The sequence below is a fragment of the Canis aureus genome, chromosome 32 (assembly GCF_053574225.1).
Source record: "Canis aureus isolate CA01 chromosome 32, VMU_Caureus_v.1.0, whole genome shotgun sequence".
NCBI lineage: Eukaryota > Metazoa > Chordata > Mammalia > Carnivora > Canidae > Canis > Canis aureus.
Genome location: NC_135642.1, coordinates 43,720,437 through 43,735,931, shown reverse-complemented (window position 1 = coordinate 43,735,931; position 15,495 = coordinate 43,720,437). Strand labels below are relative to the sequence as shown.

The following is a 15,495-nucleotide window of genomic DNA, read 5'->3' as shown; positions in this document are numbered from 1 at the left end:
GTTGATATGACAGGGTATAGAAATTTAGGCTATTTTTTTATTCCTCTCAACACTTCAAGTATTTCACTCCACTCTCTTCATTCCATACTTTCTAAGGAGAGATTAGATATAATTCTTATATTTGCTTCTATAGGTTAGATATTTTTAGGGGCCTGGCTTTCCTTCTTCCCCCTCAGGAGATGTGAGAGGATCAATTTTATTTTTTTAATTCCAGTGTACTTAGCATGTAGTGCTCTATTAGTTTTAGGTATACAGTGTAGGGACCCAACCTTTCATACATTACTCTGTACTCATCAAGACAAGTGCACTCCTAATCCCCTTCAACTATTTCACCAACCCTCCCACCCCCACCCCCTCTGGTAACCATCAGTTTTTCTGTATAGTTAAGAGTCTGTTTCTTGGTTGGCCTCTCTCTCTCTTCTTTTCTTTGCTTGTTTTGTTTCTTAAATTCTGCATTAATGAAATCATATATATTTCTTTCTCTAGCTAATTTTGCTTAGCATTATACTGTCTAAATCCATCCATGTTGTTGCAAATGATGAGATTTTGTTCTTTTTATACCTGAATAATACTCCTTTGTGTATATATACACCACATCTTCTTTATCCATTTATCTATTGATGGACCTTGAGCCACTTCCATAGTTTGGCAATTGTAAATAATGCTGCAGTAAACATAGGGATGCATATATCCCTTCAAATTTCTGTTTTCACATTCGTTAATACCCAGTAGTGTGATTATTAGATCACAGGGTAGTTCTACTTTTAACATTTTGAGGAACCTCCAAATGTTTTCCATTATTGGAAAACAATAGTTTTCCATAATGGCCGCACCAGTTTGCATTCCCACCAGGAGTGCACAGGTGTTTCTTTTTCTCCACATCCTCACCAACACTTGTTTGAATTTTGTATTTTAGCCATTCTGGTAGATGCCGGGTGGTATCTCATTGTGGTTTTGATTTACATCTCACTGATGATGATTGATGTTGACCAAATTTTCGTATGTCTCTTGGCCATCTGGATGTCTTCTTTGGAGAAATGTCTGTTCATGTCTTCTGCTCATTTTTTTTTAAAGATTTTATTTATTTATTCATGAGAGACACAGAGAGAGAGAGGCAGAGACACAGGTAGAGGGAGAAGCAGGCTCCATGCAGGGAGCCCGATGTGGGACTCAATCCCGGACCCCAGGATCGTGCCCTGAGCCGAAGGCAGAAGCTCAACCACTGAGCCACCCAGACATCCCCTGCTCATTTTTAAATTAGATTATTTGGGGTTTTTGGTGTTGAGTTATATCAGATCTTTATATATTTTGGATACTAACACTTTGTCAGATATGTCATTTGCAAATACTTTCTCTCATTGAATAGGTTGTCTTTTAGTTTTGTTGTTTCCTTCACTATGCAGAAGCTTTTTATTTTGATGTAGTCCCCCCCAAAATTTATTTTTTTGTTTCCCTTGCCTCAGGAGACATATCTAGAAGGCTATCTCTCTTAGGATTTTTATGTTTTTCGGATCACATATTTAGATCCTTAATCCATTTTGAGTTTATTTTTGTGTATATTGTAAGAAAGTGGTTCAGTTTCATTCCTTTTAATGTAGCTGTCCAGTTTTCCCAAGACTATTTGTTGAAAAGACTGTCTTCTTCTCATTTCATGTTCTTGCCACTTTATAAAAGATGAATTGACCATATAATTGTGGGTTTATTTCTGAGCTTTCTATTCTGTTCTATTTCTGTTCCAGTACCATACTGTTTTGATTACAGTAGCTCTGTAATATAACTTGAAGTCTGGAATTCAGATACTTCCAGTTTTGTTTTTCTTTTTCAAGATTGCTTTGGCTATTTGAGGTCTTTTGTGATTCTATATATATTTTAGCATTGTCCTAGTTCTATGAAGAATACTGTTGCTATTTTGATAGAGATTATATTGCATGTATAGATTGCTTTGGGTGGTATAAACATTTTAACAGTATTTGTTCTTCCAGTCCATGAGCAGTGCTCACTTCAGCAGCACATATACCAATCCATGAGCATGGAATATCTTTCCATTTCTTTATATCAACTTCAGTTTCTTTCATTACTGTTTTATGTTTTTCAAAGTATAGGCCTTTCACCTCTTTAGTTAAGTTTATTCCTAGGTATCTTATTATTTGGGGTGCAGTTGTAAATGCTGCTTCATTATTAGTTGTATAGAAATACAACAGAGTTCTTGATTTTGTATCCTGTGACTTCATTGAATTCATTTGTCAGTTCAATTTTTGTTTTTTGGTGGAGTCATCTGCAACTTGTAAAAGTTTTACTTCTTCCTCATCAATTTGGATGTATTTTATTTCTTTCTCTTGTCTGACTGCTGTGGCCAGATCTTCCAGTACTATATTGAATAAAAGAGGTAAAAATAGACATCCTCTTTTTGTTCCTGACCTTAGGAGAAAAGCTTTCAATTTTTCCCATTGAGTAAGATGTTAGGTGTGGATTTTTCATATCAGGCCTTTATTACATTGAGGTATATTTCCTGTTGAGAGTTTTTATCATAAGTGAATGTCGTACGTTATCAAATGCTTTTTCTGCATTTATTGAAATGATTGGGGTTTTTTTTTTTTCTTTCTTTTTTTTTTTTTCATTCATGAGAGACACAGAGAGAGAGAGAGAGAGAGAGGCAGAGACACAGGCAGAGGGAGAAGCAGGCTTCATGCAGGAGGGAGCCCAATGTGGGACTCGATCCTGTGTCTCCAGGATCAGGCCCTGGGCCAAAGGCAGCGCTAAACCGCTGAGCCACCTGGGCTGCCCGAAATGACCTTTTTTTAATCTGTTCTCTTACTTTTCATTAAGATTTTATTTTTTAGTAATCTCTACACCCAAGAAGGGGGTGCAACTCACAACCCCGAAATCAATCACATCCTCTACCAATTGAGTCAGGCCAGGCACCCTTACCCTTCTTCTTATTGTTATGATTGATTTGTGAATATTGAACCACTCTTGCATCCCAGAAGTAAACCCAGTTGACTGTGGTAAACAACTTTTTTAAATGTATTTTTGGGTTCAGTTTGGTAGTATTTTGTTGAGGATATCTGCATCTGTGCTCATCAAAGATACCATCCTGTAGTTCTTTTTTGTGGTATCTTTATCTGATTTTGGCATCAGGTAATACTGGTTTTCAGAAAGAATTTGGAAGTTTTCTTTCCTCTAATATTTTTTGGAAAAGTTTGAGATGAGTAAGAATGAACTTTTCTTCAAATGTTTGATAGAATTCCCCTGTGAAGCTGATTCTGGACTTTTGTTTGGGAGTTTTTTTAATTACTGATTCAATTTCATTCCTGGTAGTCAATCTCAATTTGGTAGCTCACATTTTCTATTTCTTCCTGATTCTGTTTTGGTAGGTTATATGTTTCTAGGAATTTACCCATTTCTTTTAGATTTGTGTGATTTGTTGACATATAATTTGTCACAGTATTCTCTTAAAATCATTTGTATTTCTGTGGTATTGGTTATTATGTCTCCTCTTTCATTTGTGATTTTGTTTGAGGCCTCTCTCTTTTTTGAGGCTGCAGAGATGTATCAATTTTATTGATCTTTTCAGAGAACCAGCTTCTAGTTTCAGTGATCTATTGTCTTTTTGGTTTCTATATCATTTATTTCTGCTCTAATCTTTATTATTACCTTCCTTCTGGTTTGGGGTTTTGTTTGTTGTTCTTTCTCTAAATCCTTTAGGTATAAGGTTAGGTTGTGTATTTGAGATTTTTCTTGTTTCTTGGGGTAGGCCTATATTGCTATAAACTTCCTTCTTAGAGCTCCTTTTCCTGCATTCCAAAATTTTTGGAGCATTGTATTTTCATTTTCATTTCTCTCTGTAATTTTTTATTTCTTCTTTGATTTCTTCATTGACTCATTCATTATTTAGTAGCATGTTACTTAGCCTCCATATATTTGTGCTTTTTCTAGATGTTTTTCTTATGGTTGATTTTTAGTTTCATAGTGGTCAGAAAAGATGCATGGTATGAGCTGGGTATTTTTTAATTTGTTGAGACTTGTTTTGTGACTTAATATATGATCTATTCTGGAGATTGTTCCATGTGTACTTCTGAAGAATGTGTATTCTGCTGTTTTCAGATGGAATTTCTGAATACATGTGTTATATCCCTCTGGTCTAGTGTGTCACTGTTTCCTTGATTTTCTCTTTGGATAATCTGTCCATTGATGTAAGTGGAGTGTTAAAGTCTCCTAGTCTTATTATATTACTATGAGTTGTTCCTTTAGGTTTGTCATTAACTGTTCTATGTATTTGAGTGCTCCGATGTTTGGTGCATAAATAATACAATTGTTATACCTTCCTGTTGGACTGTCCCCTTAATAATTATATGCATGTCCTTCTTTGTCTCGTTACAGTCTTTGTTTTAAAGTCTATTTTGTCCCTTACAGGAATTGCTACCTAACTTTCTTTTGACATCCATTTCCATGATATATGATTCTCTATCCCCTCATTTTCAATGTGCATGTGTCTTTAGGTCTGAAGTGAGTCCCTTGTAGGCAGCATGCAAATGGGTCTTGTTTTTTATACATTCTATCATCCTGTGTCTTTTGATTGGAGCCTTCAGTCCATTTACACTCAAAGTAATTATTGATAGCTATGTATTTATTGCTATTTTGATACTTTTTTGTGATTGGTTATGTAGTTCTTCTCTGATCCTTCTCTTGCTCTCTTTCACAGTTTGTTGGCTTTCTTTAGTGATATACTTGGATTCCTTTCTCTTTCTTCTTTGCATATCTATGTTTTTTTATTTGTCATTACCATTAGGTCTATATATAATAACATCTTCTGCATAAAGCAATCTATATTAAGTTGATGGTTGCTTAAGTTTGAACCCAGTCTTTTCTCCTTTTCCTCCCCCATGTTTTAGGTATATGATATCATATTTTACATTCTTTAATTTTTTTAATCTCTTTTTTACAGATAGACTTATTTTTACTACTTTTGTATTTCCTACCTTTCTTACTCTTACTTATGGCCTTTCCTTTTCACTCAGAGATTGCCCTTTAACATTTCTTGTGGGGCTGGTTTAGTTATTATGAACTCCTTTAGCTTTTGTTTGTCTGAGAAAGTCTTTATCTCTCCTTCTATTCTAAATGATAGCCTTGCTGGATAGTGTATTCTTGGCTGCAGATTTTTTCCTTTTGATACTTTGAATGTATTATGCCATTTTCTTCTGGCCTACAAAGTTTCTGCTGAAAAATCCACTTATAGCCCTATAGGGTTTCCCTTGTATATAACGGTCTTCTTTTCTCTTGATGCTCTTAAAATTCTCTTTTCATCACTACTTTTTCACATCTTAGTTACTATGTGTCTTGGTGTGGACCTCCTTGGATTGATTTTATGGGGGCAAGTCTCTCAGCCTATTGGACCTGGATATCTTTTTCCCCCCAAGTTAGGGAAATTTTCAGCAATTATTTCTTCAAATAAATGTTCTGCCCCCTCGTCTCTTTCTTCTTCTCCTGGGAGAATATAACACGAATGTTGTTACACTTGATGGAGTCACTGAGTTCCCTAAGTCTGTTCTCATTTTGCATATTTTTTCTCTCACCTGCTCAGCTTGATAACTTTCCATTACTCTGTCTTCCAGATCGTTAATTTATTCCTCTGTTTTTTTTTCTAGCCTGCAATTTATTCCATCTAGTGCACTTTTAATTTCATTGATTGTGCTCTTCATCTCTGAGTGATTCTTTGTATCTCTTTGTTAAGAGTCTCCCTGATGTTCTCCACTCTTCTCAGGTACAGTGAGTATCTTTATGATCATTACTTTAAATTCTCTATCAGGGGATGCCTGGGTGGCTCGGTGGTTGGGTGTCTGCCTTTGGCCCAGGGCATGATCCTGGAGTCCCGGAATCAAGTCCCACATCGGGCTCCCTGCATGGAGCCTGCTTCTCCCTCTGCCTGTGTCTCTGCATCTCTCTCTCTCATGAATAAATAAATAAATAAAATCTTGAAAAAAATAAAATAAGTTCTCTGTCAGGCATATTAGTTAAATTCATTTAGCTTTGGTGTCTTGCTGTGATTTTGTCCTCTTCTTTCATTTGGGACATATTCCTCTCATTTTGTCTAATGCTCTGTTTCTGTTTCTGTGTGTTAGGAAAGTCAGCTATATGTCTTCTGCTCCCAAAAGTAATGGCCTTATGAAGACGAGGTCCTGTGGTGCCCTGCAGTGCAGTGTCCTCTTTACCAGAACCTGGTGCTTTAAAGGGTGTCTCCTGTGTGCATGCATCTTTCTGTTGTGTCCTGGCCACTATTTTCTTCAGTTCAGTTGTCTACAGAGGCTCTCTTTGCCTGTTTTGTCTACAGACGGTATGCACCCAAGGTGCACCTAGGGCTTGCAAGGCCCTTCACTGCCACCAGGACTGAGGCCCCACAAAACACACAGCTTAGGAGGTGAGTTAGAAGATACAATGTTGGCATCGTCTCCTTGGGGAGGGGACTTGCAATACTGGGACTGAGGCAAACTTGACTGGAAAGGGTGGATCCACCAAAGCACAAGGAGGTAGGGTTTGGTATAAGCAAGTTAGGTAGTGAGTAGTGAGTATGACTGCCAATGCTGGTTCCTGCAGGTGGCCTTGCAGTGCCTGCCAGCTCCTTTATCCCTCCAAAAGTCCCACAGTGATCCTTGCCCCTCTAGAACACACTTAGGAATGAGTAAATTACTCTCCTACTCATATGCCACAAGTTAAACTGCTGCTTCTGTGCTATATTTCCTCTGGCTGTTTGTCTTGATGTCTCTTTAAGGGCAGGGACTCAGCTTCCTATTGCCCTCTGGGCTCTCCCAGAACTGAGCCCATTGATTTTTTAAATTCTGTGCTTCAAGTCCCACTGGTTTTAAGAACTCAGGAAATTTGGCCCCTCTCACTTTGAAAGCCAAATGTTGTAGGGATTGCTCTTCCTCGTGCAGGCTTCCCAGGGTGATGGTTTGTTTCCCTCTTGTAGCTGCAAACCCCCTTCCTCCCATCCGCCCAGCAGACAGCTTCAGTTGTTTGGCTCCATACCACACCTCTGCCTCTCCTACCCTCTTCAGTGTGGCCTGTGCTCTATCGATAGTCATTAGGTTAGTCGTGGATTTTGTTCTGCAAGTCTGGGGCGGGGGAGGGGGGTGGACAAGGTGAGCTGAAGGTCCCCTTACACTGCCCTCTTTCCGCCTCCCCTCTGGTCCGACTTCCTTCAAGATTTTTTTATCTTTGACTTTTTGAAGTTTAAGAGGTTTTTAGTATAGTTTTTTTGTATGTTTTTTACTTTATTCTTTATTCTTTTACTGTTGATAATCTCTGAGCCTCTTGGATCTATGAACTCTGTTGTGTGACATTAATTTGGAGGAATTCTCAGTCATTGTTGCTTCAAGTACTGCTTTTGTTCCTTTCTCTCTTCTACTGCTATTCCTATTACATGTATCTTACACCTTTTATATTTATTCCATGATTTTTGGATAATCTGTCCTTTTTTTACTCCAGTCCATTTTTTCTTTGCTTTTCCGTTATAGAAATTTCTCTTGTCGTAGTATCAAGCTCAGAGAGTCTTTCCTCCACTGTTTTACAGTCAACTAAGCCCATCAAAAATACTCATTTATGTTACAGTGGTTTTTATTTCCGACATTTCTTTTTGATTAAGTCTTAGAATGTCTGTCTCTCTATTTATATATTATATTAACTCTCTGTTCCTGCATGTTGTCTACTTTTTCCATTAAAGCCCTTAACGTATAATTTAAAAATATTCCGGTCTGAGAACTTTAGTATTCATGCTATATATTACTTGGTCAGTCTCTTCAAACCAGGGTTTTTGTCTTCTAGCATGCCTTAAAGTTTTTTGTTGAAAAATAGACATAGGGTACTAGATAAAAGGAATTGTGGTACATAGGTATTTCGTGATACCTTCAGTGATGTAGTGATAAGGCATAAAGGGAGAAGCATTTCATAACCTTATAATTAGGTCTCAGTCTTTTGGTGAGCCTGTGCCTGTGGAGTATAACCTCCAGTGTTTCTCAGGTTTTTTTCCCTTTAGGTAAGACCGAATGGCTGGAAGGAGCTGGAGTTGTAGGTTTCCCTTAGCCCATGTGGAAAGCTGAACAGTTAGAGTCGGTATTTCCCCAGCATTCCTAAAAAGTGTGGTAAGGATATGGAGAACTTGGAATTCTCACATATTGTTAGTAGGAATGTAAAATGGTACAGATGCTTTGGAAAACAGCATTCCTCAAAATGTTAAATATGGAGTTACCATATAACCCAGTAATTTCCATTCCCAGGTATATGCCCAAGAGAATTGAAAACATGTCCACAAGAAAACTTGTACACAAATGTTCATAAACACCATTATTCACAGAGACCAAAAGTAGAAACAACCTAGGTCTATCAGCTGGTAAATGCAAAAGCAAAATGTAGTATAGCCATGCAATGGAATATTATTCATACATAGAAAAGAATGAAATGCTGACATATGCTACAGTTTGATGAAGCTGGAAGAATTTTATGCTAAATGAAAGAAGCCAGACACAAAAGGCCACATTGTGTATTCCATTTATATGAGATAATTCAGAATAGGAATAGCCATAGAGACGGAAAGGAGATTAGTGGTTACCCGGGCCTAGGGGAAGGGGAGAATGAGGAGTAACTGCTATGGATACCAAGTATCTTTTGGGGGTGATGAAAATGTTCTAAAGTCAATTATGCTGTTGGTTGTATAGCCTTGTAAATATATAAAAGCCACTGAATTGTATTCTTTAAGGAGTGAGTTTTATGGTATTTTGAAAAAAAATAAAGCAACTTTAGGATGGCCCTTGATCTGAGTCAGGGATAGGGAGTATAAGAGAGGAGAGTAAGTGGGAGGGTTTGGGTGACTTAGGTTTGAGTTGGTTGGGAAAGTTTGACAGCGCTGATATGGCAGTTGGAGAAGGTCCTGAGAAAATGTAACGTGATTGCTGAGAACGTTGAGGAGCTAGTTGTGGATGGACAAATTTACAAGAGCACCCTTTACTTTGTGATTTCTTTTTTCCACAACACCATCTTGAGTTAAAACTCAGAATTGATCTACATCCGAGGTGTAGAAGGGGTAGCAAGGCAAAGAACTTGAGAGTGTTGACAAAAGAATATTTGAAATGTGGCCATGGAATCTAAGCTGGAAGAGAAGGGAAAACCAAGGGTCAGGGAATAGAGGTTTCTGTGGTTAGAGGTCATGGGTAGTAGAAGTAATTGAGAGAGCTGAAATGGTAGGGAATGGTGGTCAGAAATATTTGAATTTGAGGTTGGTTGGACAAACGGCATGATTTTTAAAAGAACTGGAAGTTTTACATAAGACTCTCAGCGTGGAAAATGAGGGACAGAATCCGTCAGCTCTGGAGGTGTGTGGTGAAGAGTGAAGGTGGAGCGTCTCCAAGGAGAACTCCGGGACGTGGGCTGAATCTGTGAGAGTAAGGAAGGGGCGCTTGAAACGAGCCAACCCCAGAGGACCTCAGTACAAATCAGACTCCCAGCACCATCCAGCACGTTTGGGATAAGGTAGTCTCACCATTGACGTCATCCCTATTGTCAGGAGGGCTAGTAGGAAAATCTTACCTGGGAACAGTTCTTAAACTCCACCTGTGTTGACCAAAGCAATATTCTTTCTTTTTTTAAGATTTTATTTATTCATTCACAAGAGACACAGAGAGAAAGGCAGAGACCCAGGCAGAGGGAGAAGCAGGCTCCATGCAGGGAGCCCAATGTGGGACTCGATCCCAGGTGTCCGGGATCACGCTCTGAGCCAAGGGCAGACGCTCACCCACTGAGCCACCCGGGTGTCCCCCAAAGCAATATTCTGAATGTGATTTAGCTCCCCATGTTTACTACAGGGAGAAAATGTGTTGATTGGCCAATACCTAGTGTGCTTAATATAATTATTACAATTTTTATAATTGTCATGAAAATATCTTAAACTGGCACCATGTTTTATACTTTCTTTTTTTTTTTTTTTTTTTTTTGGTGAGTGGCTAGTGTTAGAGGGAATTTTTGGATTTTCAAAGCTACAGTCTAGACCCTCATTCGAAGTGTAAGCCCCAAGGTAATAGTGTTTTTTGAGACTTCCAGGTAGAGGTCCTTCACTGGGAGGTCCCTTCTGCAAGGAAACATCTGCATGAAATGCTTACTTATGTAAACTGCAGATTTGTATATTGCTTTGTCTTTGTGCATATTTCTCCTCTCTCCCCTTCCAGCTCAGCATTCATTACATTTCTTAAGTGCTTCACATAGAATTCCAGAGTTCAGTGTGACCTCTGTACTGGGACATTATCAGACACAGATGCTACACTGAAAGGCTTTTTGGCAATCAGTGGCTTAGTAGCTGTGATTCAGTTTGAATCACCCCCTCACAGACCATATGAAAGCAGATTCTTGCAGGATCCCAGCCGTGTTCTTGGGAATCATTTTCTTTTCCAATTTACTGGACTAGTTTAGAGGCCTTTGGGTTTCACTGGACTTTTTCCTCATTTCCTTCCTTTTGTTGATCTTGGCCCTTTAACCTTCCACCCACTTTATTACTCATTTCTTAGGGGCCTGACTACTCAATAACATTAGAGAAAATATATCTGAAGCCATATGGGTTGAGGTAAAACAAACTTAAGGGGAAAAAAGCAAGAAATTTGTGTTCTCTCAACTTCCTTTGTTTATATGATCTGTTTATATGTTGCTAAGGTTGTGCTGTCCAGCTTCCTCCCAGTATCTCAGCAATGACTACAGATAACTGGGCAGCACCCTAAAAGGGGCATATTGGCATCGTGAATCCCAAGACACTTCATTCACCCCCTGCCTTTGAGATGTAAGGGATGCAAGGAGCTTCAGATGCTGAATCTTAAAGTTCTTGAAAGGCCTTGTAGGTTTAGGGAGACTTTTAGAAAGAAGCCAGAGTCCTTCCTTATAAAGTTTGGGAGTAAATATCTGGCAGTTTGAATGTTTGCTCATGATTTACAGTTAGGCTGGATAACATCTAATTGATTAGAGGTTTGTTTGTTTGTTGTTTTGTTTTGTTTTGGTTAGGTGAGTATCAGGGTAAGGTGAAGAGCCCCCTCAGAAGCCCCCATGTCTTGAAGGGATTGAGAAGGGTTAGCAAGCATCTCTGCACGTGGAATAAACTTTTGATTGAGCCTAAAATTCCTGTCTACTTTCCACGCTCTACCCACCGCAATGGGTAAGAGACATACAGAGATGCGTTGTTTTCACATTAAGCTGTGTATGAAACTTAGTCTGCTAACCAACAAATTTAGAGGGGAAAACAAGAAAATAAGTAAAAATTTGGAAGTAAATGACTCTACTACACATGTAGAATTTGGTGTCAGAGTCATGTGCACCTGCTTGGTGTCTCCTCCTCTGTGGGATGAATCCTGGGCTGCTGTGCCTTCCCCTTCATTGCTGTTTCCTAGGTCTCCTTAGCAGCAGCCCCTGAAATAACTGCTGAGGCAGCTCCTGAGTGAATTCTCATAATTTGCTTCTCAATTCTCCCTGTTTGATTGAGGCCCTCTTTCTCTTGAGTGGTTTACAGTTCCCCTGAAGTGGCTACTATTTGGGGTCACTATTGAATGTTTTGTTTGAATATCACTTAAATGATGAATGGGAGGCTGCTGCTTTTAGCTCTGTGGGGTGAAGCCCTTCGTGGTAAGCCTTGAAAGGGAAAAATCTTTCTCTGTAGTGATGTGCTAAATGAAATTACTCTCTTTGTCACTTTGTCCTTTTATCCTTTCAGTCTGATAACCTCAAGTTCTTGTGATTTATTTGGTTTCCTTCAATTAAGCTCAGTTGTTTCCTGCACCCAGGTGCATGCTATTTCCGTTGGTCATCATGGGGATGAAAAGCATATTTCTGACCTGGAAATGTGGTTTCTTTAACTCTGCACCACATCAGTATGCCTTCCAGCCTCCACTTCCTGTGCATTATTTCCTTTTGGAGGGCTCAGTTTGTTACCATTTAATCTAAGGATGATTCATCTGGGACAGAGACCCGATAATGCTATAATAACAATACCTTGCTTTAATAATACCCAAAGCACTTACGATCTTAGCCTTTCTCTGTTTATGAAGCTCTTTCAGCTTAATCCTCACAATAACCCTGTGGGTCAAGTCAGCAATTTTGACTGTGTTTAAGCTGGTGAGACTGTATCTCAAAGACATTGAAAACTTGTTCAGGGTTACAATGCTACTTAACGATTTTTACAGAAAATGAAGAATGCTTTTGAAGATATTCTGAATGAACAAAAAAGAATTTCCAAACTGGGTCCCATTTATAAAAATCTGACTGTTTTTAGTCTGGTCCGTCAGTAAGAACAAAGTCAAGAACCCAGTAACCAGAATTTAAATCGATATGTCCAAGTCAAGAAAATAAATATTTAGGTCATTTTCAATTCTGCTGCTGAGGTAATAAATTTAAGGAAGGCTGGCTCTTAAATTAATGGAACTTCAACTGGAAGTAATTAAGACATTATCATTATTTTCTTATTCCCTCTTCCTTTTAGAGAGATGGAAACCTTGATGACTAGCTCCACCCTGCCACCCCTTTTTGCAGATGAAGATGGCTCCAAGGAGAGTAATGATCTGGCTGCAACTGGGTAAGCAGCTGCTTCGGGACACTGGGCCTGTCTGCCTAGGCTTCACAACACAGCCTCTGACAATGTGTGAGGTGCTAAAGAGACCTTTTTATACCATAAAAATAGAAGGTATGTTTGTTATGCTTTACAAAGAGAGCAAGAGCCATTGTAAGCTGCTTTGTGATCTGCATTCACCTATCATTTGTGGTGCTCTGGTTCCTGTGAACTGGAGCAACAGTATGTGGACCTGGGAAGCATCGTCGGTTCCTCCCGGTTAGGAGAATTACATAGTCACAATTAAACACATACCTGCCACAGGGCTAGCTCTGAAAATCAAGTTCATTTTCTTTTTGAGTTCCCACAGATACTGAAATAATTTTTTCCCCAAAGGTCAGATTTTTTTTTTTAGATCAGATTTGTTTAATATGGCTCTTTTATTCAAGATGCCTGGAGCTCTGACTAACTTCTGTTCCTTTTCTGCCTCCACCTCCTTTCTTTGGTATTTGTGGACAGATATGTAAAGTGATATAAAAAAGGGCTAAAAGCAATAGTCCCTCTTCCCTTGAAAATCTCTGTTCCACTTGAATTTTTATCTTTTCTATTTAGAAGTTATTTGCCATGGAAGAAATGTATTCACTAATAGATTGAAGTGCTAGCTAATCCCTATGATGAAGTATTTTAATATTCTATAGAGCTCTTTAAATATAGACTACACTTTGTAATTCTGTTTCCTTCCTTCAGATTTATTTCTTTTCTCATTAATACCTGCCTTCCGACATTATTATTCAGATAAAACAGCTCTCCAAGACTTTTCTAAAAGCTGCCTAGGTGCTAAATCCAATTCATTCAAGAAAACTTTTCTGAGTGTTTCCTGTATGCCATACACTGTTCTAGATCCTGGGTACTAAGAAATGAATAAAACAGATAAAATACCAGCCCCGCAGAGTTTAAATTCTACTGGGGACACCAGGCAATAAGCAGGATAAATAAGTAAAATACATACTATGTTGTTAAGAACCGTGGATTAACAAATACAGCAGGGAAGAGGGATAGGAAGGCCTTGGGGTATAGTTTTAGATACGATGGCCTCAGAAAGGCTTTGAAAGTGACTTGAAAAACTGTGGAAGGAGCATGATGTCCTCCAACAGATGAATGGATAAAGAAGATATGATACACACACACACACACACACAAAATGGAATGTTACTCAGCCATCTGAAGAGACAAATACCTACCATTTGTTTCGACGTGGATGGAACTGGAGGGTATGATGCTGAATGAAATAAGTCAATCAGAGAAGGACAATCATCATAAGGTTTCACTCATACGTGCAATATAAGAAACAGTGAAAGGGATTATAAGGGAAAGGAGGGGAACTGAGTGGGAAAAATGAGGGGGACAAACGATGAGAGACTCCTAACTCTGGGAAACAAACAAAAGGGTTGTGGAAGGGGAGGTGGGTAGGGGGGATGGGGTAACTGGGTGATGGGCGCTGAGGAGGACACTTGATGGGATGGATGAGCACTGGATGTTATACTGTATGTTGGCAAATTGAATTTAAATTTTTTTAAATGTAAAATAAATAAATAAAAGTGGCTTGAATAAAGACCTGAAGGAAGTAAGGTAGCTAGTGTGTAGTTCTTTGGGGAAGATTATTTGAGGCAGAGGGAGGAGTGAATGTAAAAATTACCCTGAGTTCGGAGTGTTTCTACCTTTTAGAAATAGCCACGAGGCCAGTGTGGCTGGAGCAGAGTATACCACGGGAAAGGTAATAGAGAGCTACATCAGTACTTTCTGAGTCAGAAAGTCTGAGTGAGGGCCAGAGGTTCTACATTTTAGTGAGTTCCCAGCTGATATCAATGCTGCTGGTGTACCATTTGCTTCAACGTGGATGGAACTGGAGGGTATTATGCTGAGTGAAGTAAGTCAATCGGAGAAGGACAAACATTATATGTTCTCATTCATTTGGGGAATATAAATAATAGTGAAAGGGAATATAAGGGAAGGGAGAAGAAATGTGTAGGAAATATCAGAAAGGGAGACAGAACATAGAGACTCCTAACTCTGGGAAACGAACTAGGGGTGGTGGAAGGGGAGGAGGGCGGGGGGTGGGGGTGAATGGGTGACGGGCACTGAGGGGGGCACTTGAGGGGATGAGCACTGGGTGTTATTCTGTATGTTGGCAAATTGAACACCAATAAAAAATAAATTTATTATAAAAAAATTAAAAATTAAAAAATAAAAACAAAAACAAAATGCCACTGGTGTGAGGCCCATAACAAGGGACTAGATTGTGTAGGATCTTAGAGATCAGAGTAAGCACTTTAACTCACACTCCAAGTGAGGTGGGAAAGTATTGGAGGATTTCAAGTAGAATGATATGATCTAACTTTTTAATAGGATCCCCATGCCTGTTATATTGAGAATAAAGGGAACAGTGGCTGAAGCAAGGAGATGAGTTAAGCTCCTAAAATAATTCAAGCAAGAAATGATGACTTAAAGAACGTCACTAGTGACTTTGACAAGAGTATTTTTGGTAGAGTAGTAGGGGCGAAGCCTCAGTGGAGAGGGTTGCAAAGATCATGGGATGGGGCTTGATGATAAATGTAGAATTCTACGTGTATTTTGAAGATAAATCAAGTAAGATCTGCCTGAAAGACCAGATGAGTAGCCACATTAGCGCGAAATCATCTAACACAAAACCTATTGTATAATAAAGTGTTGAACATCTCGTTATTTGTTGAGTATTGTACTGAAAGTGAAAAAACAATAGTTGTATGGGTACAGAATAGTCATAAGGGTATCTGTTATTTTCCTGGTGATCATGAGGCTCACTGCTGCTGCCCAGCATCATGGGAGAGTGTCATACTGCAAATCGCTAAGCCCAGGAAAAGATCCAGATTCAAAAATCCAAGTGTGGTGTC

At 38.9% G+C, this 15,495-nt stretch overlaps 1 protein-coding gene and 1 long non-coding RNA gene across 4 annotated transcripts in view; one reads left to right on the top strand and one right to left on the bottom strand.

Moving 5' to 3' along the window:
* Positions 1–15,495, top strand: part of HMG20A (high mobility group 20A) — a 77,561-nt gene that overhangs the window by 40,457 nt on the left and 21,609 nt on the right. For all 3 annotated transcript variants that reach the window (XM_077882029.1, XM_077882030.1, XM_077882028.1), the window contains exon 2: positions 12,500–12,592. In XM_077882029.1, the coding sequence (XP_077738155.1) occupies positions 12,504–12,592 (89 nt within the window). In that variant the 5' untranslated portion in view covers positions 12,500–12,503. The remainder of the gene's footprint in view (positions 1–12,499; positions 12,593–15,495) is intronic.
* Positions 1–15,495, bottom strand: part of LOC144303587 (uncharacterized) — a 41,915-nt gene that overhangs the window by 15,939 nt on the left and 10,481 nt on the right. The window lies entirely within an intron of this gene.